The sequence below is a fragment of the Schistocerca gregaria genome, chromosome 8, assembly GCF_023897955.1.
Source record: "Schistocerca gregaria isolate iqSchGreg1 chromosome 8, iqSchGreg1.2, whole genome shotgun sequence".
Lineage (NCBI taxonomy): Eukaryota > Metazoa > Arthropoda > Insecta > Orthoptera > Acrididae > Schistocerca > Schistocerca gregaria.
This window is the reverse complement of record NC_064927.1, coordinates 92231847-92258198: the sequence shown is the minus strand read 5'-3', so window position 1 is coordinate 92258198 and position 26352 is coordinate 92231847. Positions and strand designations below refer to the sequence as shown.

At 43.0% G+C, this 26352-nt stretch overlaps 1 protein-coding gene across 2 annotated transcripts in view; it reads right to left on the bottom strand.

Moving 5' to 3' along the window:
* Positions 1-26352, bottom strand: part of LOC126284112 (max-binding protein MNT-like) — a 543977-nt gene that overhangs the window by 325950 nt on the left and 191675 nt on the right. The window contains exon 2 of one of the 2 annotated variants that reach the window (XM_049982776.1): positions 21932-21979. The exons of the other annotated variant lie outside the window; for it this stretch is intronic. Coding sequence (XP_049838733.1) covers positions 21932-21935 — 4 coding nt within the window. The 5' untranslated portion in view covers positions 21936-21979. The remainder of the gene's footprint in view (positions 1-21931; positions 21980-26352) is intronic. 2 annotated transcript variants of the gene reach the window in all.

The window sequence follows — 26352 nt, the reverse complement described above, 5'->3', positions numbered from 1 at the left end:
CATAGAGCAAACAGAATATTTGACGTCAGATACAAAGAACACACGAGAGCCTGGAAATATGGGACAAACCACTCCACATTTGCAGAACACCTAAGAGAACACTACCACTAGAGAAGAAGACATGAAAATGATTAGAATCAACAATAAAAACACATCCTAACGCTGCAAGAAAATTACCACATACAGAAAACCAAAGCAGAAAGGAAAACCCAGTTGAACGACCAAGTACACATGCCAAGCAATTCCTTGATTACACTAATAGATAAAATAATAGAATAACGCTCCCAAAGAGGATACCGTCCAATATAACAATAGTACCACCCAACATCTTTACGCTCACTTGTCCATGAACCCCTCCACAGAACAGTGAAACGAAAAGTCAAATCAGCTGTCACCAAAGCTTTCAACCACTCGCTAACAGCTAGTACATTCATATTCAATACGATACAGTTGAAACCTAACATATACTTCGTTACGTTGGCAACAAGTAGATAAACACGCCAAACCGGAGGAAACACGTAATAGAGTTGCAATATTTACGTTGTTAAAAAGCACAGTGTCCGAAGAAATAGTTACATCGAGTGGCAAAAGAACAATGGTACACCACAAAAAAGGAGGAGAAACATAGTGAACAGTGCGAAAAAGGTCAGAACTCAAAAATGCTTATCTGTCGGTAACAAAGTGGTAGTGCTTCCTCCGGACCAGATGACAGGAAACGTAGATCACAGCAAAACGTAAGTAGTTACTTTTTTAGATAAAAAATCGCGACGTGAACTGTTTGATAATCTAAAAATGACAAAACTGTATCGTTATAGATCCCACTGACGATGCCTTAGAACAAGAAAAAGGTAAAATGCGCCTTGGAAAATAAATTAAGTGGCAGCAGGATAAGGTTGTTTTATTTGCAAAACAAGTATACGGAACAAGATCATCCCGATTCACCCTTTGCTGCCCAGCGTGTTAGTTCTCTCCTCCCAACAATACCACACAATAGAACACACATGATAACAACGCCATCATCTCTGTGAACGTATGACGTCGGCAGAGGTGGCTATCGCAGACTAGATTCGTACCCATTGTTGAAAACAGTGGATAAGATAAGAGGAGCACGGAAGAACTGATTTGGGACGTTCTGACAGGTACTTTTCCAGGGCAAGGGTTTGCCTCGGTCCGCTGCGGAGACGCCACGCCGGCCTGTGCTACGACCACGGCCATGGGCAACGCGCTTCTTTCCTGAAAAACCGCATCAACGATCCGCCACATTCCAAAATCTGGATTCCAAATAGAGACATCAGAAGCTAGGAACAAGTTGTACACTTTTTATCACTGTCGTGGCGGGGCATTCATCAAACACCATTACAGCTTGTGCAACACGACTACCTATAAGCAACATGCCTCGAAGACTCACTGCGACGTGGAAAAATAATGAAATGCTCTTCTGACTTGTTTTCTTAATACTACCTTGTGATACACGAAACGCCGTTGCATACAAGAAGAATACTGGAGCTTTGACTGTACTTTAAGGTCATAGGACCTTGCTCAGCTTTGTTCTGCGCATTATTTGCCAGTTTTACGAGATATTACAGCAAGTGCAATAATGTCTGCTTCTCCTCCCAACGACACATCCCGTGTATTCGTTCTTGAGTCATTTACTGAGGAGTGAACAGTAAAAGAACTATTGTCACAACGTTGTATGGCATGTGAAGTTCCTCGGGAGTAGGATAGGAGAGACAAGGGGAGAAAAATATTCAAATGTCTGTGGAATCTTATGGGACTTAAACTGCTAAGGTCATCAGTCCCTAAGCTTACACACTACTTAACCTAAATTATCCTAAGGACGAACACACACACCCATGCCCGAGGGAGGACTCGAACCTCCGCCGGGATCAGCCGCACAGTCCATGACTGCAGAGCCTTAGACCGCTCGGCTAATCCCACGCGGCGACAAGGGGAGAGAGGAAGCGGGCAGCACATTCCATTCCGTAAAACGTAAAGTATACGAGTATTACAAGTACGACGCACAGCGCATCAGAAATGGGACTGAATAAAAATAAAAATTTAAAAATTATAAGAATAGGCGAAGCTCCCCGAGACACAAAAGACTGCTTACTAGTCCAGTTGCCTGAAAAGTGGTAAAACGATCCACTGTTCGTAGGTCCACATGCAATCCTTCCTGACGTCGCTGAGACAATTTCTGCTTAACTAACAAGGTCTTTTATTTGCGTTAAACCGAGACTGACTGCAGCGCCCGCGCAACTGCAGAAGTGACACGCGGCAGCGCTGCGTGCCACGATCCGCGGAGCAAACAGCTGCGGTGCTATCTGGGGTAGCAGGCCGCTGACGCAGCCCCCAGTTGCTTCTCAGGCCTACACGTGGAGAGCGGCCTCACGTATCGGCCCTACTCCACTGGCCACTACTCTGTGATTACTGCCCTGTCATTTTATACTCGCCTGTCTACAATACAATAGGTGCTCTGTCGGCTACGACAGCGCCTGATTAGATGTCACAGAGAGCCCAATGGTCCCAAACTTGCCACGACAGAGAAATGTCAACAATTCTCTGTAACTAAAAATCAATTACCGCATATATGAAAGCTCATCACGTGAGAACGGCTTGGCCGCTTTAGTTAATCTTTTTAGTCGTGTTCAATATTGCGAACAGAAGGTTTGTATGAAAGAAAGATTTTGGAAAATCCAACGGAAAAGGCGGAAATTAACATCAATTGTCGCATGTATGAAATATAATCAATTAAGAACAGCTCGCCAGATTTGGTTCATTTTTGTTTTTATTGTGCTCGTAACAAACGTTGTATAAAATAAATTTTTTGGAAATACCACAGGAAAAGTCGGAAATTAAAATCAGTTGTGAAGAAAATTTCGAAAGATTCTTGACCAATTTACTACGAATTTTTACACGACACTCTGACGAACCTTCGACGGACAAAAGCAGGTAGGCTACATATTTTTGTAATATATTGCATATATATGTAATATATTAAGGGAAACGTTGTTAACAAACATGTTCAAATTTTTACACGATACCTTACTGAGCATTTAGACAAAATCACAGGGGGACGGGCGAGGAGTGGACAGAGAGTGGGGGAAGGAGGTTATGCACAGAAACATGGGGGTGGGGGAGAAGGAGATGTACGGCGAGAGACGGGGGATGAAAAGATGGGCAGAGAGTGGGGGACGTGCAACGAATTTAGGATGTATAAGCAATTCCCATGCATATTTAACAATCGGCGAAGCATTGTCGACCTCACTAGTACATTAAATCTAAATAAACGGCTCTTTCTCAAGTTCCGTTCAACACGTCTAACAGCACAGATTCAGCTAACCGATGCTGCATCTTGCACGCCACTGGAGTAATGCAGAGTGCCGTGTGCAGTTGACAACTATCAGTTGGCAAAATTACGTTATCAGAACAACCAAAAATTGCTTGCTAACTACATTTATACAATCATCTTCCAGTCATCAACGGAGTGGAACTCCCTGGCTAGCTGATTTTTAAAACTGTGTGCTGGACGGCTACTCTAACCTGGAAGCTCTTCTTTCGCTGGCAGAGCTCTCCGACAAGGCACAGGAAACCTGTGTCTCACTATCGGTATCTTTTTTTCTTAGTACGCGTACTGATTTCGCATATTAACGAAAAAGAAAACCCATGGAAGCAGTCATCCGTAGAATTTTGAAGGGATCACTAAACTCCAGGACGCAGAATCCTCCGACAAATTAGCGGAAAATTTTTCAACAGTTGAGATATCATAAAACGCAGATTTTCACGATTTCTTTCTGCAGTTTATATAACAGTTCGTCGCTGATCACAAACGAACGACAACTTCTGTCATCGTCACGGATCTACTCACTGTTAAACAGACAATGCCATTAAAAGCCTCTGTACGCATACTGCACAAATTTCGGGATCTATATCGAAGGCTTTTAGATTTTGCGTCACTGAAAACCGGATTACTGAGCGGATTACGCATGTGGCAAGGTTTTCGACTGCTCATTTCAAACGGCTACTGTAGACGAACGACAAGAGTCGTAGCTTTATAGCCATTATAGCTCAAAATACTTTGTGACAATCGGTTCACCAGTATTTGATGTTCGCTAATTACGTGAGTGCTTACTTTAGGGGCAGCCTCAATTTTTTCAACTGTGACCAATTACAGCAGCCTGAAATTTTAATTTTGTCACGTTGTTGTGGCTATCCACAATCATCGTCTTTGGCGGCTGGTTCCGAAACATCAGTATTGTATATTTACGTTTTCAGTTGTTGTAGGGGTTAGCTACACACTTTCGCTGAATGGGAGTAGCCAGTCAGACAGTAAAAAATGTAATCCTACCGTGGACTGGACTACTGCTCCACTGCGTCATGAGACGACCCCATCCCGTGCGCGCACTCTGCTGTTCGGTGCCTGCGCACGCAGGTGAGACGAGGCGAGGGCGGACAGTGCTATGTAGGACGAGCACCGCAGCGAGGCGTGCGCTAAGCAAAGGCGAGGAAGAGGGAAGCGAAGGCCGCCGGGAGTCAACGCCCCCGCGCCTGCTAATGCCCATACATTACGGCGCAATCTCCATACAGCGCACCAATCCGCCAGACGAGCTGCCTCCCCCATTCTTCTCTCAATCCTAGGACGGTGGCTGACCCGTCTGGTCTCGACGCATCTAGATGGTGGCATACAAAAGTCCCCCGACATACAGTGACGGGAAAAACCGCAACGCCAAGGAGGGGTTGTGCGTTATAAACGCAATCTGGTAGGTTTGTTTTTACAATCGAAAGATGTCAACTGGAACTTCACGTCAGTCGCATAAGAGTGACGCTAGTAACGCCACTAACAGACTGCAAATCACGTTTGCTTTACTTACACGCTGTTATGGTCACGGGAGTCAGTTACCTTTGAGAATGGACATAGTTTTTTATGTTAATCAAGAATGCTATTAAGGCGACAAAGTTGCCATTATCAGTACCTCACTGAGTCTGAACGTAGTAGTGTAATAGGGCTACGAGAAACTCGATGTTCCTTCTGCGATAGTGCAGAAAGACTTGACAAGAATGCAGCCACTGAACACGGTTCCTGGCAGCGGTACTCACGAGATTGGGCGGTCGCAAGAGAACCCATGTCCGAGCAGCCACGTGGCGCTACCGAGGGGGAAGACCGACGTGTTTGGTATATGGCTCTGGCGCATCGCACAGCATCTCCAGCAGCAGCTGGCATACAACGAGCTGTTACAAATCGGTTACTTCAAGGGCAGCTCCGTCCCAAACACCCTGCAGCGTGCATTCCATTGACCCAAGACGCCGTTTGCGACTTTAGTGGTGTCAAGCGAGAGCTCATTAGAAGACAGGGTGGAGGTCTGCTGTTTCCTGATGAAAGCTGGTTCTGCCACAGTGCCAGTGATGGCCACGTGTTCGTTGTAAGGCCGCCAGCTGAGGACAAGTAATCAACCCGTCTGCTAAACACCTGGAGTTATAGTCTAGGGTGCGATTTCGCATGACAGCAGGAGCAATCTCGGGGTTATCCGATGCATCCTGATACCCAATCTGAACGTCAGTCTAGTGATTCGACCTGCTGCTGTTCATGAAGGTATGTTTTCCAGCAGGATAATGTTAGCCCACATACCGCTGTTGTAACCCAGCACGCTCTACGAGTGTCGACATGTTGTCTTGGCCTGCTCCATCACCGGATCTGTCTCCAATCGAGCGCATAAGGGCATCATTGGACGACAACTCAAGCGTCATCCAGAACCAGCATTAACGGAACTCCATCCAACAAACTGACACTCAGCATCTGTACTACACAATGCATCTTTGTATGCTCGCATTCAACATTCTGGCTGCTACAACAGCTATTAATGTACCAGGACTCACATCTGCAATGGCTTACCACACGCTTACATTAACCTGTGATCCTGCAATGTTCATTACTTAAATATGTTACCTGGGCAAATGTATTCTCGAAATTTCATTACTCTGCATTAATTATCTTTCTGGTGTCGCGATTTTTTTTTTCTGTCAGCGTATATCAATAATATTACGTCTTAGCTAAAACCTATTCTGCAACACAACCTCCACTGAAGACGGGGCGAATAGGCCGAATCCATTGTTGTGGTGTTTAGTACCCTCTGCGATTCCGTTTAAATCTTCTCGACTACATCAAATCTTTCGACCTTCAACTTCACACGGAGCTTCGCCAAGTAAGAATGGCGAGCGGGGACCAACTGTCACTTTGTTTTCAGTCAATAACCGCAAAATAATGTAAGCCGTATGCATTCGTGCATTGTCATCGCTGATAGCCAGTCATCTGTATATAATTTATTAATATGTTGCGTTTTTATATGTTTTTCATTACGTGAATGTTTGTCAGAACGTCGTATCCTCCACAATAAAACAGCAACTGAATGAAGTATGAATACCTCATGATTATCTTTTCATACATATGTAATTATTTTATAAATATTTTTATATTTGTCAGTAACGTTATTTAAATGTGATTGCATTCAATATTTTAAAAAATGGTAACTTAAAAGCGGTCAATCATATGTGTTATCTGACACCACATTAGAAAGAGTGCAAAAAGAGGTCTATCGAGCATACACAAAGTAATTGTTTAAACAATATTTAACAAGATTCTGTTGTCATTTAGTGTGAGGGCACATGTGCAAGAAAGCCAGAAAATTTATTTATGAACAAACTGATGTTGATATTCACTGTAAATGGTCTGAGTGTGACAGAATTTTACATCATTTTTTAATAAATATTTTTGTTCGTGCGAAAAGTGGCGTAGTTCAGTCCAAATCATGTCTGTAGAACATAACAACGATGTCTTTCTGGTAGGAATAGCGTTCAGCCAGTGTAGGAGCGGACAGTGACGGAACACTGCCGGGATCAAGAAGAGACCGACACTTCTCGAGTGGTGCGCTCAAGGCAGCGAATGGGACATTTTACGTTGAGATCCTGAAGAAGGCACTTTTACGTTTGGTCAGCAAGAAGATAGAATTGCCTGTAGTAACGAGTGTTACTTGGTCGTGTCAACAGATAGATTCTGGGCAGTGTACGTGCGCTACAATACTTTAACTTTTGAAGGGACACTAACATTTCTGTTGCCTGAATGTGCTCTACTGCAGAACTCGAACTTACCCGCTTACATTACGGAACCGAGAATAGACAGAGTATGAGTTTCTATTCGTTATCTCTTGCATGTTATTGTGAGAACTGTCACACGGAACTGTCAATTATTTTGAGCTGGCGAATAATTCACTTATTGTGGTCACGAAATGGACATAGTTCTTCGCGTGTCTCTGATGACTATTTAGTTTGCGGTTTTTGATACTTTTCTCGCAATGTTCTCAGTGCAACTTCAATTAATAAGTTTGTTTACTGCTACTACCACTACTACTACGTGATCAGGCCCCGTGGACCGCACGCTTCTACAAGTTTCCTCCTCCACTGTATTCTGTCCACTGCTGCTATCTGCCATCCGTCCACATCTATTGACACTTCGTCTTGACATTTTCTGCTGTGATGGGTAGCTGGTATAGTTCCTCAAGCTCTTGGTTGTATCTGATCCTCCATTCCCCTGTATCTGCATCCAGAACCGGACCGAAGATCTTCCGAAGCATTTTTCTCTCAAAAACGAGGAGCTTATGGAAGTCCTGTTTCTGGATACTCCATGTCTCACGGCCATGTCTCACACCATTTTCGTACATTTGAGATTTACTTTCTTGAATAAACATTATTCAGCAGAGTTCTCTGATGTCTGCATCAATTACTGATATTAAAATGGAATCTCTTTTATTAATTAATTATTTATATTATATTTAATATTTCTGTTTATTTATTAATTCACAAGTCTAACCAATGCATCTTCCCGCCATGAACCATGGACCTTGCCGTTGATGGGGAGGCTTGCGTGCCTCAGCGATACAGATAGCCGTACCGTAGGTGCAACCACAACGGAGGGGTATCTGTTGAGAGGCCAGACAAACGTGTTGTTCCTGAAGAGGGGCAGCAGCCTTTTCAGTAGTTGCAGGGGCAACAGTCCGGATGATTGACTGATCTGGCCTTGTAACACTAACCAAAACGGCCTTGCTGTGCTGGTACTGCGAACGGCTGAAAGCAAGGGGAAACTACGGCCGTAATCTTTCCCGAGGGCATGCAGCTTTACTGTATGATTAAATGATGATTGGCGTCCTCTTGGGTAAAATATTCCGGAGGTAAAATAGTCCACCATTCGGATCTCCGGGCGGGGACTACTCAAGAGGATGTCGTTATCAGGAGAAAGAAAACTGGCGTTCTACGGATCGGAGCGTGGAATGTCAGATCCCTTAATCTGGCAGGTAGGTTAGAAAATTTAAAAAGGGAAATGGATAGGTTAAAGTTAGATATAGTGGGAATTAGTGAAGTACGGTTGCAAGTGGAACAAGACTTCTGGTCAGGTGACTACAGGGTTATAAACACAAAATCAAATAGGGGTAATGCAGGAGTAGCTTTAATAATGAATAGGAAAATAGGAATGCGGGTAAGCTACTACAAACAGCATAGTGAACGCATTATTGTGGCCAAGATAGATACGAAGCCCACACCTACTACAGTAGTACAAGTTTATATGCCAACTAGCTCCTCAGATGACGAAGAAATTGAAGAAATGTATGATCAAATAAAAGAAATTATTCAGATAGTGAAGGGAGATGAAAATTTAATCGTCACGGGTGACTGGAATTCGGTAGTAGGGAAAGGGAGAGAAGGTAACGTAGTAGATGAATATGGACTGGGGCAAAGAAATGAAAGAGGAAGCCGCCTGGTAGAATTTTGCACAGAGCACAACTTAATCATAGGTAACACTTGGTTCAAGAATCATAAAAGAAGGCTGTATACATGGAAGAAGCCTGGAGATACTAAAAGGTATCAGATAGATTATATAATGGCAAGACAGAGATTTAGGAACCAGGTTTTAAATTGTAAGACATTTCCAGGGGCAGATGTGGACTCTGACCACAATCTATTGGGTATGACCTGTAGATTAAAACTGAAGAAACTACAAAAAGGTGCTAATTTAAGGAGATGGGACCTGGATAAACTGACTAAACCAGTGGTTGTACAGAGTTTCAGGGAGAGCATAAGGGAGCAATTGACAGGAATGGGGGAAAGAAATACAGTAGAAGAAGAATGGGTAGCTTTGAGGGATGAAGTAGTGAAGGCAGCAGAGGATCAAGTAGGTAAAAAGACGAGGGCTAGTAGAAATCCTTGGGTGACAGAAGAAATATTGAATTTAATTGATGAAAGGAGAAAATATAAAAATGCAGTAAATGAAGCAGGCAAAAAGGAATACAAACGTCTCAAAAATGAGATCGACAGGAAGTGCAAAATGGCTAAGCAGGGATGGCTAGAGGACAAATGTAAGGATGTAGAGGCTTATCTCACTAGGGGTAAGATAGATACTGCCTACAGGAAAATAAAAGAGACCTTTGGAGAAAGGAGAACCACTTGTATGAATATCAAGAGCGCAGATGGGAAATCAGTTCTAAGCAAAGAAGATAAAGCAGAAAGGTGGAAGGAATATATAGAGGGTCTATACAAGGGCGATGTACTTGAGGACAATATTATGGAATTGGAAGAGGATGTAGATGAAGATGAAATGGGAGATACGATACTGCGTGTTGAGTTTGACAGAGCACTGAAATACCTGAGTCGAAACAAGGCCCCCAGAGTAGACAACATTCCATTGGAACCACTGACGGCCTCGGGAGAGCCAGTCCTGACAAAACTCTACCATCTGGTGAGCAAGATGTATGAGACAGGCGAAATACCCTCAGACTTCAAGAAGAATATAATAATTCCAATCCCAAAGAAAGCAGGTGTTGACAGATGTGAAAATTACCGAACTATCATTTTAATAAGTCACAGCTGCAAAATACTAACACGAATTCTTTACGGACGAATGGAAAAACTAGTAGAAGCCGACCTCGGGGAAGATCAGTTTGGCTTCCGTAGAAATGTTGGAACAGGTGAGGCAATACTGACCATACGACTTATCTTAGAAGAAAGATTAAGGAAAGGCAAACCTACATTTCTAGCATTTGTAGACTTAGAGAAAGGTTTTGACAATAATGACTGGAATACTCTCCTTCAAATTCTGAAGGTGGCAGGGGTAAAATACAGGGAGCGAAAGGCTATTTACAATTTGTACAGAAACCAGATGGCAGTTATAAGAGTCGAGGGGCATGAAAGGGAAGCAGTGGTTGGGAAGGGAGTGAGACAGGGTTGTAGCCTCTCCCCTATGTTATTCAATCTGTATACTGAGCAAGCAGTAAAGGAAACAAAAGAAAAATTTGGAATAGGTATTAAAATCTATGGAGAAGAAATAAAAACTTTGAGGTTCGCCGATGACATCGTAATTCTGTCAGAGACAGCAAAGGACTTGGAAGAGCAGTTGAACGGAATGGATAGTGTCTTGAAAGGAGGATATAAAATGAACATCAACAAAAGCAAAACGAGGATAATGGAATGTAGTCGAATTAAGTCGGGTGATGTTGAAGGAATTAGATTAGGAAATGAGACACTTAAAGTAGTAAAGGAGTTTTCTATTTGGGGAGCAAAATAACTGATGATGGTCGAAGTAGAGGATATAAAATGTAGACTGGCAATGGCAAGGAAAGCGTTTCTGAAAAAGAGAAATTTGTTAACATCGAGTATAGATTTAAGTGTCAGGAAATCATTTCTGAAAGTATTTGTATGGAGTGTAGCCATGTATGGAAGTGAAACATGGACGATAACTAGTCTGGACAAGAAGAGAATAGAAGCTTTCGAAATGTGGTGCTACAGAAGAATGCTGAAGATTAAATCGGTAGATCACATAACTAATGAGGAAGAATTGAATAGGATTGGGGAGAAGTTTGTGGCACAACTTGACCAGAAGAAGGGATCGGTTGGCAGGACATGTTCTGAGGCCTCAAGGGATCACCAATTTAGTATTGGAGGGCACCGTGGAGGGTAAAAATCGTAGAGGGAGACCAAGAGATGAATACAGTAAGCAGATTCAGAAGGACGTAGGTTGCAGTAGGTACTGGGAGATGAAGAAGCTTGCATTAGATAGAGTAGCATGGAGAGCTGCATCCAACCAGTCTCAGCACTGAAAACCACAACAACAACAACAACCAATGCATAGACTATATAATTGCAGACCACAGCTGCTGCTTATTATTTGTAGCGAATTATCTGCCCGACATGAAAGCAGACGTGTGCTGCGCGACCCTTTGGCATTATCGAGCAATTCTTATAAAATCAGCCGTGCATTACCCAATTACCACAGGTACAAGTAACCGCAGGCAAAGTCTCAGTTGGTGTGCTCATATGGGATGCTGGTTTGACAGCAACAACTCAGCAGAATATCCACTAGCCCTTACCACATTGATTCAAGAATGACGAGACATTAAGCGGCATTTCAGTGTGCTTGTAAAAATTTCCGCTCAAAATTCAAATTCCATTCTGTCTGATTAAAATATCAGTTCTTGTTGAATTGTGAGTTAGAAACTGTAAAAACTGAGTCTTTCTGTGATTTAGCATCAAATTATTTTCCACAAGCCAAGAACTTATTTCATAAACTACATTATTTGATAATGTTTCAATATTAGACACAAGATCCTTCACTACCAAGCTGATGTCATCAGCAAACAGAAATATTTTTGAATCACCTGTAATAGTGGAAGGCATATCATTTAAATAAATAAGAAACAGCAGTGGCCCCAGCACCAACCCTTAGGGAACGCCCCACTTAACAGTGCCCCATTGGGACTGAACATCACTATCACTCTCAATATTGCTGAGAATTACCTTCTGCTTTCTGTTCTTAAAGTAAGAGGCGAACCAATTGTAAGCTACTCCCCTTACTCCATAATGGTCCAACTTCTGCAGTAATATTTTGTGGTCAACACAGTCAAAAGCCTTCGTTAGATCAAAGAAAACACCTAACGTTCGCAACCAAAACGTCACAGAGAAAAGAGAATATAGCATTTTCAGTTGTTAAGCCATTTCTAAAACCAAACTGTACATTTGACAGCAAATTATGTGAAGTTAAATGCTCCAGTAACCTTGTATATATAACCTTCTCGATAACTTTAGCAAACACCGATGGCATAGAAATAGGTCTATAATTGTCAATATTACTCCTGTCTCCCTTTTTATAAAGTGGCTTCACTACAGAGTACTTTAATCGGCCAGGAAACCGACCACTCCTAAAGGAAAAGTTACAGATATGGCTAAGTACTGGGCTAACATACGTGGAACAATGCTTCAGTATTCTGCTACATACCTCGTCATATCCATGAGAGCTCTTGGTCTTTAGTGATTTAATTATTAACTCAATCTCCCTCTTGTCAGTATCATGGAGGAGCATTTCAGGTAACAGTCTCGGAATACTTTTTTCTACGAGCGCTATATGATTCCCTGTTGGGACTAGGTTTCTATTTAGTTCACCTGCTATATTCAGAAAGTGATTATTAACTACTGTACACATATGTGACTTATCAGTAACACGGACATTCCCACTACGCACTGATTCTATGTCCTGTACCTGTCTCTGCAGACCAGCCACTTCCTTTACGACTGACCATATGGTTTTAATTTTATCCTGAGACTTAGCTATTCTATCTGCATACCACATACTTTTTGCCTTCCTAATAACTTTTTAAGCACCTTACAATACTGTTTGTAATGGGCTGCTGCATTTAGATTGTGACTGTTTCCAACGTTTTGATATAATTGCCACTTTGTTCTACAAGATATTCTTATCCCTCTGGTCAGCCACCCAGGCTGCCTGTTTGTGCTAGTACCCTGTTTTGAACGTTCTAACGGAAAGCAACTTTCAAAGAGCATGAGAAAAGTCTTGAGAAAAGCATTATATTTGTCGTCTACTGTATCATCGCTATAAACATCTTGCCACTCTTGTTCCTTGATGAGGTTTACAAATGTCTCTACAGCAACTGAATCTGCTTTCCAAAACAGCTGATGATTATATTTAACAAGTGATGCAGCACAAAAATCTTTTAGAGTTAAAATTTGTGCATCATGATCTTTAAGGCCATTCACCTTTTTGCTAACAGAATGCCCTTCTAGTAATGGGGAATGAACAAAAATATTGTCTATGGTTGTTCAACTGTTCCCTTGCACTCTCGTTGGAAAGAATACGGTTTGCATAAGATTATATGAATTAAGGAGTTCTACCAGCATCCTTTTCCTTGCACAATCACTTATACAATTAATATTGAAGTCACCACATATAACTAACTTTTTGTATTTCCTATAAAGTGAGCCAAGAACCTCCTCTAGCTTTAGCAAAAATGTTGTGAACTCAGAGTCTGGGGATCTATAAATAACAACAGTAAGAAGTTTAGCTCCACTAAATTTAACCACACCTGCACAACATTCAAACACCTTTTCAGTGCAGTACTTTGAAACATCAATTGACTCAAATGGGATACCGTTTTTCACATACATGGCTACTCCCCCACACCGCAAAGAGCTCCTAGAAAAGCTACCAGCCAACCTGTATCCTGGTAAAGGAAGCCTCTGAATTATCTCCGTATTTTAGAAGTTTTCATATATACCAATAACTATACAACAGAACCGCTCGGCCACTTCGGCTGGCGAGCAATGAAGAAATTTCGCTTTTTTTTTCTTTTAGGTTGGACATAAATTACCCCTTTCTCTCCTTATCAAGTCTCCGGTAATGGCGTTATGGATAAACGCGTTGGTATTGCTAGGTTTAAGGTACGGATTTGAGAAACCATGTTTAATAGACCTTTTTGCTAGTAATAATCAGTCCTGTCACATATCCTTGAAAACTGACTATTCTTCCTGGGACACCCTGCACATTGGAACTTTGTTCTCGATTTTTCTTTTTCCAAAAACTTTACCGTAGAGGAATCTTAATTTTACTTTAGGGTGTAAAGTCGTACATCTCAGATTTGACTATGTTCGGAACAGACAATGATTCAGTGGTGGGTGATTCGATAACTACGAGGTGGTCAGCTCCACTGGAAGAGATGCACGGCATTAAGTGCCAAACTCATATAGGAAGACAGAAATCGGGATTTCAGAGCGTTAATAAATAAGCTAGAGATTCTTCAACATTATATACTGCAAGCAAAAAAGTAGGAAAAAAAGCAAAAAAAATCGGTTACTGCAAAAAGCACTGTGTTATATTACCATCACACACCCCGTTTCACAAGAGGAATTTGTGGAACGAAACGGACCGTCGTTCCCAATTAAGGTATTCAACAATGGCCGAATGTCTGCAAACAACAGAAGAGAAGTAGAATTCACTTTCACCACGTGTCGATGAGAAAACAGATTTATTCTGGCACATTCAGTTTTCTCACTGTCCAAAGAAGAGTCAGCGAGATTAGATCCACGTGCGACACAACGCGAAACAGAACTTCTTACCCGGCCGCGGTGGTCTCGTGGTTCTAGGCGCGCAGTCCGGAACCGCGCGACTGCTACGGTCGCAGGTTCGAATCCTGCCTCGGGCATGGATGTGAGTGATGTCCTTAGATTAGTTAGGTTTAAGTAGTTCTAAGTTCTAGGGGACTGATGACCAAAGATGTTAAGTCCCATATTGCTCAGAGCCATTTGAACCATTTTTTAGAACTTCTTAAGAACCTTTAGGTCAGCGTCTTTCTCAAATAGTAGATACGCAAATAAGTACAGAGTATTTCCTCTTTCCCAGATTAACTTTCTCAGCTAATCTACAAGGGACGTTAGAAAAGGAACGATCCGGAGGCATAATTACAGAAACCAGTACCTGTATGGTAGAAGTATTGACCCTGGCTGTTGAGACACTTTTCCCACTGCGACACAAGACGGTGAATGGCGGTCTCATAAAATTCCCAGGGCTGCGATGTTAACCAGTTCCGCACGTACAGCAGGACGTCGTCGTCCGAGGTGAATCGTTTGCTCCTGAGAGCCTTTTTAAGGAGGCTAAAAATGGCGTAATCACAGGGAGAAAGGTTCGGACTGTATGGAGGGTGGCCGAGAACTTCCCATTTGAATTTCTGCAGGAGTGCCGCGACAGTGTTGGCCGTATGAGGCTTTGCATTATCGTGGAGCAGAATGACCCCAGGAGTGAAATTGCCTGGTCCTTTTGATTTGATTGCTCAGCGAAAGGTGGCCAAGGTTTGCGAGTAACGCTGGGCATTCACTGTTGTTCCGTGCTGCAGGAAGTGCATCTATCTTGGCCAAAGAGAAAGTCAGCATGACGGCTCTGAGGGGCAAACGATTCACCTCAGACGACGTGCAGCTGTAGTGCGGAACTGGGAATTTTATGAGACAGCCATTCACCGCCTTGTGTCACACTGGGACAAGTCTCTCAACAGCCAGGGTCAATACTTCTTACAGGTACTGGTTTCTGTAATTGTGCCTCCGGCTCGTTTCTTTTTGAACTCCTCTTGTATAAAGGGTAAATTTGAGCACATGGTAAAACATGCCCCTCTTCTTTTCTCCACTGTCTACAGTCACAGAAGAAAAACCAACATTAGCACAAACTTAGGGCGAACAGCAAGATGTAGGAATGTGCAGTATAATTAACTGAAACACAACTTGATACAAAATGAAGGCCAATTAAGTGAACTACTGAGATTGTGATAAACATACTCTCCATTGGTCGCAAAGAATGGTAACTGATCTCTATAATTAACAGAATGACAATGTTCATTATTACTCCACAAATTTCCTCAAAAGAAGAAACCGGCAGGCGAATGTACTGTCAGAAAACGTCGAAAACCTCTGTTTGACTGTAGCTGTTAGATCATCAGATCCTGAACAACTGAAGTTCAGTCTGATTAGCATATCCAGCAAATTTACTTTAGCACATTTACTTTTCTCATTGCTCATTATAAAGTCAACGAGATTAGATCTATGTGCAATTAAGATACAAACGGAACAGAACGTTCATTTGCGTAAATTCAGGAGATTGTCGGACTGTGCTGAGTCCAAATGCGCTACCAAAACGTCGTATCACTTTGTTTTTGTAATTAACTCTCAATATCTAAATACGCATTTTTGCCGATTTTAGTGATTTTTGCACAGAAAGAACACTTTTATGATCAAGGTAATTCGTGGGCGCCGCACAACGTATGTTACTATGTCTAGGTTGAAGATCATAGAATAGGATTTTAAAAAAGACTTTTAGATTTCCTCCTTCACTCCGATGGAGGGAGCCGAGAAACCGTTCCAGTGATTGTTACTATCGTAGCGTTCATGTTACTGGTTAAAATTTAAAAATAAATAAATAAAAGGTAATAAGGTTCCCTAACGTTCCGTCTTCCATTCAGACAGTTAGCATCAATCCGGAACTCCTGTTCCTAAACCACTAGAAGTTTTTTGTGGACGTTATAGACCAGTAAAGCCTCGATTGTTTAAAGAATCCATCTCCCGTGCATAAATAAGCTTCACACTGCTGTTTACAAATGAATTAATGTGTTAAATATTTGACGTGACACAAGTAAGAGAGAAAAGTTTAGAAAAGGTTTGGAATTATGTTTAAAGTTTGTTGGAAGTCGCTAAGTGTTCCCCTTCTGAAATACTTAGGGATATAGTCTGGATGTTCACGCTCCCTGAGTTACACTGCCTCAAGACATATATACAGCTTCTGAGTGTAATACTTGTCTTACTGTATTAAACTTTTCAACATAAGATAGCACCTCTTAATGAGAAGATTATGAAAGCATTTTAGAATTGATGAATAATCATATGAAATATTGAAAATATAAGTTTTGTTCCCCTGGAAGGAGCCAGCAACTGGGTTCATGACCCATCAGCTGGGATGGTCGTTTAGTTATACAGCTACACATTCTCATTCAAAACAACAAGCACTTTACGAATGTCGCTGTACTTTGGACAACTTAGAGCCAAAATTGTTTACACATACACATGGTTTCGTTAGGGGTTTGGCCCTAATGTAAAAGCTGGACTGGTGGTAGTTTCTAGTCTCAAGGAAAGGGACTTGTTAGCAGCAGCAACAAACATTCATGTATTTATCAGAAGAGAGCAGCCATTTTCTCCGTGTTTCAAAGAACGTGATTTTGTCGATTTCTCAGATATTGCCTCATTGCAATTGAATATGAGGAGGAGGGGCGTCTGAAAGTAGTTTAAAGGCTGTTTTGCTACTCGACGGTAGACTCTATGGATCAATACTTCTTGCCTATCCTGAACATATTAATGAAAGTTACGAAAACCTTGTTTAGTTTTAAACAAAACTACTCTCAAGGCTGGAATATATGTGGCTACCGAGCGAGGTGGCGCAGTGGTTAGCACACTGCAGTCGCATTCGGGAGAAGGACGGTTCAAACCCGCGTCTGGCAATCCTGGTTTACGTTTTCCGTGATTTCCCTAAATCGTTTAAGGTAAATGACGGGATGGTTCCTTTGAAAGGGCATGGCCGATTTCCTTCTCCATTCTTCCCTAAACCGAGCTTGTACTCCGTCTCTAATGACCTCGTTGTCGACGGGACGTTGAACACTAATCTCCTCCTCTTTGCTAAGTAAACCACTTGACAACTGCTAAGGAACAATTGACGCTTCCTAAGGATCAACTGCCAACTGATACGTAACAACCAACAACTGCTACAGAAGACCCGATGAATGTTAGTAAAAGGAAATGTAGAGGGCAGGACGTGTTAAGTGCAGCGCAGCCCGTGGACGAACACTCTGTATGCACTCGACAATTCACGCATTACGGTATTTGACGAAGGTTCTTGTGGAACCAATTTGTGCGACATTCCGTGTGCTATGGCGACGTATCTGCAAGACATCATTTGAGTGCTTACGATCGTGGACGAAGATTTGGACGGCTCGAAGCCAGTTAAGTGTCACTACTCTGGCCGCGGTAATCTGTGTGTTTAAAAGCGTCGTCTTGCGATTAAAAAAAGGTTGCTGAAGGTGAAAACGCTATGCGAAAGCATGCCTGTGATCATAAGCGGACCACCACACTGCAAGAGGATCGATGCGTAGCCCTAAAGCGAAAAGGAACACATCTCACTCCTAGGCAGATCGCTGCTGTCCTTGCTACTGCTACCAGAATACGTGTCTCTGCCAGTGCCATTTCGCGGCGATTAAATCAGGCTGATTTGTAAGCTCGTAAGCCTGTTAAATGATCCCACTTCAATCGCACCATCGTCGAGAAAGAATTCGTCGCTGTAGGAGGCATGTTGGTTGTAATCTGCAACGGTGGTCAGAGTGATGTTCACCGACAAACCCCGCTTCACTGTGGCAAGTGATTCTGGCCCCCAGTTGGTGTTGAGATAGGGGAACACCTTACACACACATGATCATCATCGGCAATGCTTAGGCATTAAGGTGTGAGCAGGAATTATGTACAATCGACGAACACCATTGCATATCTTCGCGCGAGGACCGTTACTGCACTGCGGTATTGCAGGGAGATGGCTCTGGGTCATTTTCAGCTGTTTACGGACGACAATGCCCGCCCACACAGGACCACTGAGATGTCGGAACACTACAAAGTGAAGATACGGGAAGTATGGAATGGCCTGCGTACTCTCCATAACTAAACCCTGTGAAACATGCCTGAGATTCTCTTGACAGACGTGCTTCTCAGCGAACACCTCGTTCGCAAACCGTGGAAGAACTGAAAATCGCCTTGAGAGAGGAGTGGGACAGAGATAGTATGGAAGGAATCAACATTGGCCCAAATTAAACTAGTCTGAAGAGAAAAACATTACGCAGAGGAACCTTGTATGCCGGCCGCGGTGGCCAAGCGGTTCTAGGCGCTTCAGTCCGGAACCGCGCGACTGCTACGGTCGCAGGTTCGAATCCTGCCTCGGGCATGGATGTGTGATGTCCTTAGGTTAGTGAGGTTTAAGTAGTTCTAAGTTCTAGGGGACTGATGGCCTCAGATGTTATGTCCCATAGTGCTCAGAGCCATTTGAACCATTTTTTTAACTTTGTATATTACACTTCTGGAAATTGAAATAAGAACACCGTGAATTCATTGTCCCAGGAAGGGGAAACTTTATTGACACATTCCTGGGGTCAGATACATCACATGATCACACTGACAGAACCACAGGGACATAGACACAGGCAACAGAGCATGCACAATGTCGGCACTAGTACAGTGTATATCCACCTTTCGCAGCAATGCAGGCTGCTATTCTCCCATGGAGACGATCGTAGAGATGCTGGATGTAGTCCTGTGGAACGGCTTGCCATGCCATTTCCACCTGGCGCTTCAGTTGGACCAGCGTTCGTGCTGGACGTGCAGACCGCGTGAGACCACGCTTCATCCAGTCCCAAACATGCTCAATGGGGGACAGATCCGGAGATCTTGCTGGCCAGGGTAGTTGACTTACACCTTCTAGAGCACGTTGGGTGGCACGGGATACATGCGGACGTGCATTGTCCTGTTGGAACAGCAAGTTCCCTTGCCGGTCTAGGAATGGTAGAACGATGGGTTCGATGACGCTTTGGATGTACCGTGAACTATTCAGTGTCCCCTCGACGATCACCAGAGGTGTACGGCCAGTGTAGGAGATCGCTCCCCACACCATGATGCCGGGTGTTGGCCCTGTGTGCCTCGGTCGTATGCAGTCCTGATTGTGGCGCTCACCTGCACGGCGCCAAACACGCATACGACCATCATTGGCACCAAGGCAGAAGCGACTCTCATCGCTGAAGACGACACGTCTCCATTCGTCCCTCCATTCACGCCTGTCGCGACACCACTGGAGGTGGGCTGCACGATGTTGGGGCGTGAGCCTAAGACGGCCTAACGGTGTGCGGGACCGTAGCCCAGCTTCATGGAGACGGTTGCAAATGGTCCTCGCCGATACCCCAGGAGCAACAGTGTCCCTAATTTGCTGGGAAGTGGCGGTGCGGTCCCCTACGGCACTGCGTAGGATCCTACGGTCTTGGCGTGCATCCGTGCGTCGCTGCGGTCCGGTCCCAGGTCGACGGGTACGTGCACCTTCCGCTGACCACTGGCGACAACATCGATGTACTGTGGAGACCTCACGCCCCACGTGTTGAGCAATTCGGCGGTACGTCCACCCGGCCTCCCGCATGCCCGCTATACGCCCTCGCTCAAAGTCCGTCAACTGCACATACGGTTCACGTCCACGCTGTCGCGGCATGCTACCAGTGTTAAAGACTGCGATGGAGCTCCGTATGCCACGGCAAACTGGCTGACACTGACGGCGGCGGTGCACAAATGCTGCGCAGCTAGCGCCATTCGACGGCCAACACCGCGGTTCCTGGTGTGCCCGCTGTGCCGTGCGTGTGATCATTGCTTGTACAGCCCTCTCGCAGTGTCCGGAGCAAGTATGGTGGGTCTGACACACCGGTGTCAATGTGTTCTTTTTTCCATTTCCAGGAGTGTAGAAAAATATTTATTTCCGCCTCTATAAGTTGAACTTAGCCTAATGGAACAGATTGTGAAAGCCTAGCCGAAAGATGAAGGTTTCAAGTATTTCTGCGAGACGTTTCCAGTTCGTCAGAAAGAAAACGGAAAGGAGGCGTGTTTATTGTACCTGGAAAAATGAGGTTCGATTCCAACTTTGAATGAGAAATGGCTACGAGCCGGAGGCTTGAGCATAATTTACTGAGGATGTCAGTATATTCTTAGGCTCTTACAATGGGCCTAAGTTGTATCCAACATGTTAGGAAAGTTGAAGAAGTGAGACTGTGTGATTCAGTTTTTTAACAGTAACCTCTTTTTTACCCCTGAAAATATGGCTAATGTCCGCTTTCAACAACGCATCGGTGTGACAGAAAGGTGTTATCACGATTGCTGGAATATCGAGATGAGGTATAACAACTGTTGGTTGCTTCACCAAGATGCACTACACATCATTCATAGAAGCAGAAATTATATATCATTCTGTATGGAGAACAGAGAAAGAAAATGTAAGCCAATGGCGACATAATCCTTATGGAATAATGAATGGTTCATACTTACACCTCAATAAAACTTTCATTCACATTAAAAAATACTTTTTATTTCAATTCCGTGTCTTCTGCTACTTTTCTGGTTTATGTCATATTATGACTAAACTGTATGCGTTTAAAAATCTGATGTCAGTAATGAATTCAGTACCTAAGAAGCATAAGAGTCCATCACCTAACAAAAAGTACTACCCACGATTAAATGACTGTGATAGCTGTTCTATAAAACAGCTCGCTAACATATGTGCTAGGGAATATTCTTTGTTTGAACCCTTGAACGAACCGGCATTAGAATCCGATTCCAGTCCACTGGACGACGCGTAGCACTGTTGGAGACAATTTAATACATGAGGTTCGCTGGTAACAGGTGTCACTTCTCGCCCGACGATACCGATTCGAGGATTCGTGTGTTTACCCAAAAGCGTGGCTTGCGGAGTATGTCTGAAGACAGTGCGCAGCAACGGATACGAATTTCTCTTTATTATCTTGCTTCAAAGTTTTTGAGAAACTTCTGCAGCCCTCCCTTGGCGAAAAAAGATTCAGATGAAAGGACTGAGAGACTTTCAAAGAGAAGAAGGTGGTAATATGAGTGGTTAAGTGGACGAAAGTCAGGTCTTCAGTGCTCTCACTAAAACCTTACGAAACGGGTATACTTAGAGGCGAGAAAGTGTTAAAATTTCTACTAGAATTAATATACAAAAAGCGTACTTTTGATGATGGGACGTCAATTCATCTACCTATCGTAGCTTTCTAATGCACTGAGTCTGAAAATAGCGTGCTTAATTTTATTGTTAGTGAAATTACATTTTCCCGAGCTACAATCTTTCCCTGATATACAGGAACCTTTACAGCTATCTCAACACAAGCCTGAAGAAAATTTAACATTCTTTTTTTTTGTCCATGTCAACATAAGAAAGGACTCCTGAAATAAAGTTGTTAAGATATTTACATTTAATGCAAAAATTAAAACTTACCCATTACGCTCTTTAGAACGAACAGCTACGTCTCGTCTGCGAACTTACCTGCAAAGAAAAAGAAACGGTGTATAAGGTCAGTTCGGTGTATAAGGTCAGTTTGATACGAACATGCGAATACGAGAATAATGATTAAGGGAAATGGATCTGTAACGTTCATATAATGCAAGTAAATATATCAACGGAAAACGGAAACGTTTCCAGTGGGTATTATACATGGTCCAGTCACATTAATGTGACCACCGCCTGCGTTTGACGTCAACGTGAAATAACCATTGACAGAGCACTAGCGGTGGAAGATATATAAAGCGTGTCGGGGACGACGCGAAAAACATTGCACTCCTTGTCGTAATGCGGAAAGGAAGCGATCTATCTAGCGTCCAAAAGGGCATAATCATTAGCTTTCGGACCAAGAGTGAAAGCATTACCGAAGAGGCTAAGATTGTAAATTGTTCGTGTTACGCCGTGATTAGAGTATACCGTGCACGGCGCTATCCAAGACCGCCGCCGAGGCAATTGTGGAGCACCAAGGTCCGTAAATGACGGGTGAACGTCAGGGACTGCCAACAGTGTCTTCTCAACGACCGTTCAGCGAACGTTGCTGTGTATGGGCCTCCGCAGCAGACGCCTGGCTCGTGCACCCATGCTGACTTCTCTTAATCGGGCGAGGGGTTGAATTTGCACGCAACTGCCTTATCAGATGACTCGCGTTTTATGCTTCATCGGAGAGATGGCTGCTGACGTCTACGGCGAGAAACGTCTGAAAGCAAACACCCGGAGGAGGGAGCGTTATGGCCTGGGGAATGATTTCGTGGCATCCCATGGGTGATTCTGCAAGGCACAATCGATTAACAGAAGTAGCTCCTTGGGAGCTGTGTTCACTCCTCCTCTCCTCAGCACGATAGCCCCTACCAGCAGGACAATGCAACGTGTCACAGCTCGCATTGTACGTGAGTAGTTTACCGGTACAACCGTGGCCACCAGACTCCCCAGATCTACAATCTCGATCGGGCTATCAGCGCTGAGCACAGCTGGCTACGGCATGGCTTCACATCCGCTAGAACCTCACTGACACTCTTCCTGTAGGTATCGCAACGGCCAGTGCTGCAAAGGGCTGTTATTCACGCTTTTCGGATGCTTTCCGCTCCAGCACTGCGGTTTTAATTATTGAGTAGACGCTGCTGCAAATCCACTGTCGATTACTTTTCTGTCCAATTCACTTGTGAAATGCATGACAAGTGTCTAATTACTTTGATAACAATATGCTGGCGATGCTTACTATTTTTACATTCAGTACTGTCTTGTACAGAAGCATGAGTCTATTAGAATTAAGTCCCATGAGGAACGTATTCAAAATTCTTATTAAAACAGCACATAACACGAATAATCCATTGTAAGGGTTTCTCCCACTGATATGTTCACAGTATACAATAAGGTAAATTCAAGATGGCGTATAATTTAGTCGTGAACGAAGGGAGATATGGCTTCCCTTCCAAGATAAAAAGGGTATTTCGAAGTGTTTGTGCCAGATTCAAAGTGTCCACAAAACACGTTGAACGAAGCAAAAGCTTAGACTGATGTGCGACTGCTCACTTACTTTAGAAATATCACGAAGAATAAATCTGTAACATGAGACTGTAAGATATAAGATTTTTATTTTTTTTAATTGTTCGAGGAAAATGAACAGGGCAGAAAAAGCACTTGGAACCATACAGTGTTGCCAAGTAGACGATCAATTACTGGAAGTGTTAGTTCTGTCGCCTTGGTACAAGATACTTTATTTCTGTCGCTGATACAGGTTGCTTGGCGGTATTCCCGTGTGATTCCTTCACAGACCTCAATGGAAGTTCTGTCGGCCAGTCGGTGACGCTTGCTTAATAGTGAACGTATACTAAGTAGCGCGCCTAATTCCTTTCTGTGGATACCGACGACAGTATTGTGTCCCCTCTCGTCGTCAAATGATATTTAATCAAATACTTCCATATAGTTCGAAAGACGATATTCCAGGACACTTGCGGTATCTCACCACGTGAGTAGAAATAATACACTTTTTTTAGTTATGTGTTTCAGCTATACATTTGTGTAGCATAGTTTAGCCGAGAACAGCAGAACTTTCTACTTATGATTACCTGTATGAATGTAATAAAAGTTAGCCACTTTTCAGCTGATGGTTCTGAGGTATGGGAAATTAAGTCGTAGCCTCGCTCGTAGTTACACATAAGAGGTATCAGTAGATAACATTATAAAAGACACGTCTATTACTTAAGGACGCCTTCAGAAATGTTGATTCACGGACGTCATGTTCTATGCTAACGAAAATGTGCTACGTTATACGAACAAAAGCAAAAACGGTAAAATCGGCAGTTAGCACCTTTGACCACAATATAATCGCATGCATCACAAACACTTTGGAGAGAAGATTGTCTTTGGTTGGAATGTTCAGCTCTATGCTTCTCAGTAACTAGACTTGGCTCTCTTGGACGATCGCGCTTGTTCCGATAATTTGCAGCTCACTGCGGAGACAATTTTTATTCAACTTTTTCCTTGAATAACCTTAAGAGCTTTCGCGCGTCCATTGAATGGAGTTCGCGAAAGAAAACTGACTTTTTTTCACGTAAATGAACCGCATTTTACTTCATTGTGTAAACAGTATTAATGCATTTGTGATCGCGTCATATATTTTGTTAATTGTGCTTTAATTATTTATTCCAGCAACGAATGGGGTGTTATATGACAGAATATGTTAATAACAGAAACTAAATACGCAGCAGTTCGGTGAGAGGATACTTCTCCGTCGTACTGTCGAGTGATCCCACAGTGCTCGTGAGTAATTTTTTTCGTCAACATGAGACAAAAGTAAATAAAAAGGCGACAACTGCCTTCAGAAAAACGTCTAATGTGGCTTCAGAAAATCGTCTAATGCCACGCGAAGGTATGCGAAGCGAAAACTAAGTATTTGGGAGGAGCATGGTTCGAAATTCCGTACGGCGTACTAATTTACTTATTCTGCTGTTTCCATAAATCACCGAGACGAATGCCAGTACAGTGCCACCGACAAGACCATCGTCTCTTTCTTCTCTCATTTTTCTCCAACTAGTTAATGGTCTGTCTATAATAAACGTGATGTTGAAGCTTTGAACTCGGCCTTGCTGACTACGCTATGAGGAAATTAGTGGATGTGAGAAACCTTACCCGGGCGATCATGACTTCCTCAAGTACATGTTTCTTCCGCCCTCTCCCTCTGCGGTAATTACACGTAATTAAAACGCCTACAGGTACTCGTCTTGCACAGTACCAGCGGCGCGTGCAACAACGGGGAACAGCTGACCTAGCAGTTAGCTGCGCACGCATCACGCGGTCTGCTCACGTGTGCACGTGACATGCTCTCTGAGAACATTTTAAAACATCGGCGATTAATTCTTCTGTGCGCGAACCACGGAAGGCAAACCTATAAGAGTTCCCTCTCTCCCCCCTGGGCCACTCTCCTTCAGACCACACATTGTACATGTAAATGACTTATTAAAAATGCATCCTCGGTTAACAGAAGAATGAAAGATACATTGGATCATGTATAATTCTGACGAGATTGACCCCCTCCCCTCCCCCAGCTCTTGTCACACAAATGACGTGATGCTAAGGAAACACCGCAGGTATGAGACAATGTCATCGTTGTTCGCATATATAAATTGCATAGGTTAAATATCGTCTTCTGTAACTGTAATAAAATTCTTACTAAGACCAAACGCGTTTCACTTTATTCTTCAGTGGTCACTGTAACAATATGGTTTTCTCTCTTACAATTTTGTTAGCTACGATCATGAACAGTTCGCATGCTTTACTTACTACTATAAACAATGTTAATTTTTATCGTTACTAATTTTTTTATTGTTTATGTCATTGGGAGAGAGAGAGAGAAAGAGGAGGGCTAAGAGGGAAAGTGTAATAGACGAGTACATATTACGATTGTGTATAGGGAAACATAATTAAAACAATGGCTCAAACGTACAGAAACTTTGACGCAAGGTATAGTGCTACAACTAGGACTGCGAGATGTCCGGCCTTTTTCGGTCGACGAAGCAGAGAATGCAAAACATAGCCTGTCCAAGCTAATGAGTGTGACTTTTCAGCGCGAGGTATACGTGTAAGGAGGAATACCGAGATGTATCATAAGGATTTATATATATATAGCAACCGTCAGCGTGTGCCCCCAACCCTCCAAAACTTTTTGAAAATCAATTTCAATTTTTTGAGTCTTAGATGGCCAGTAAATGACGCCGTTGAAAGACTATATCCAAGCTAACTAATTACACATATTAGAAGCTCTTGTGCAATAAGAATTAATGGTTTGCAGAATTCACTAACGTGCTTGTAAATATTCACAAAAAAGACAATATTCTAAGATTTAATGAATTGTGTTGGTA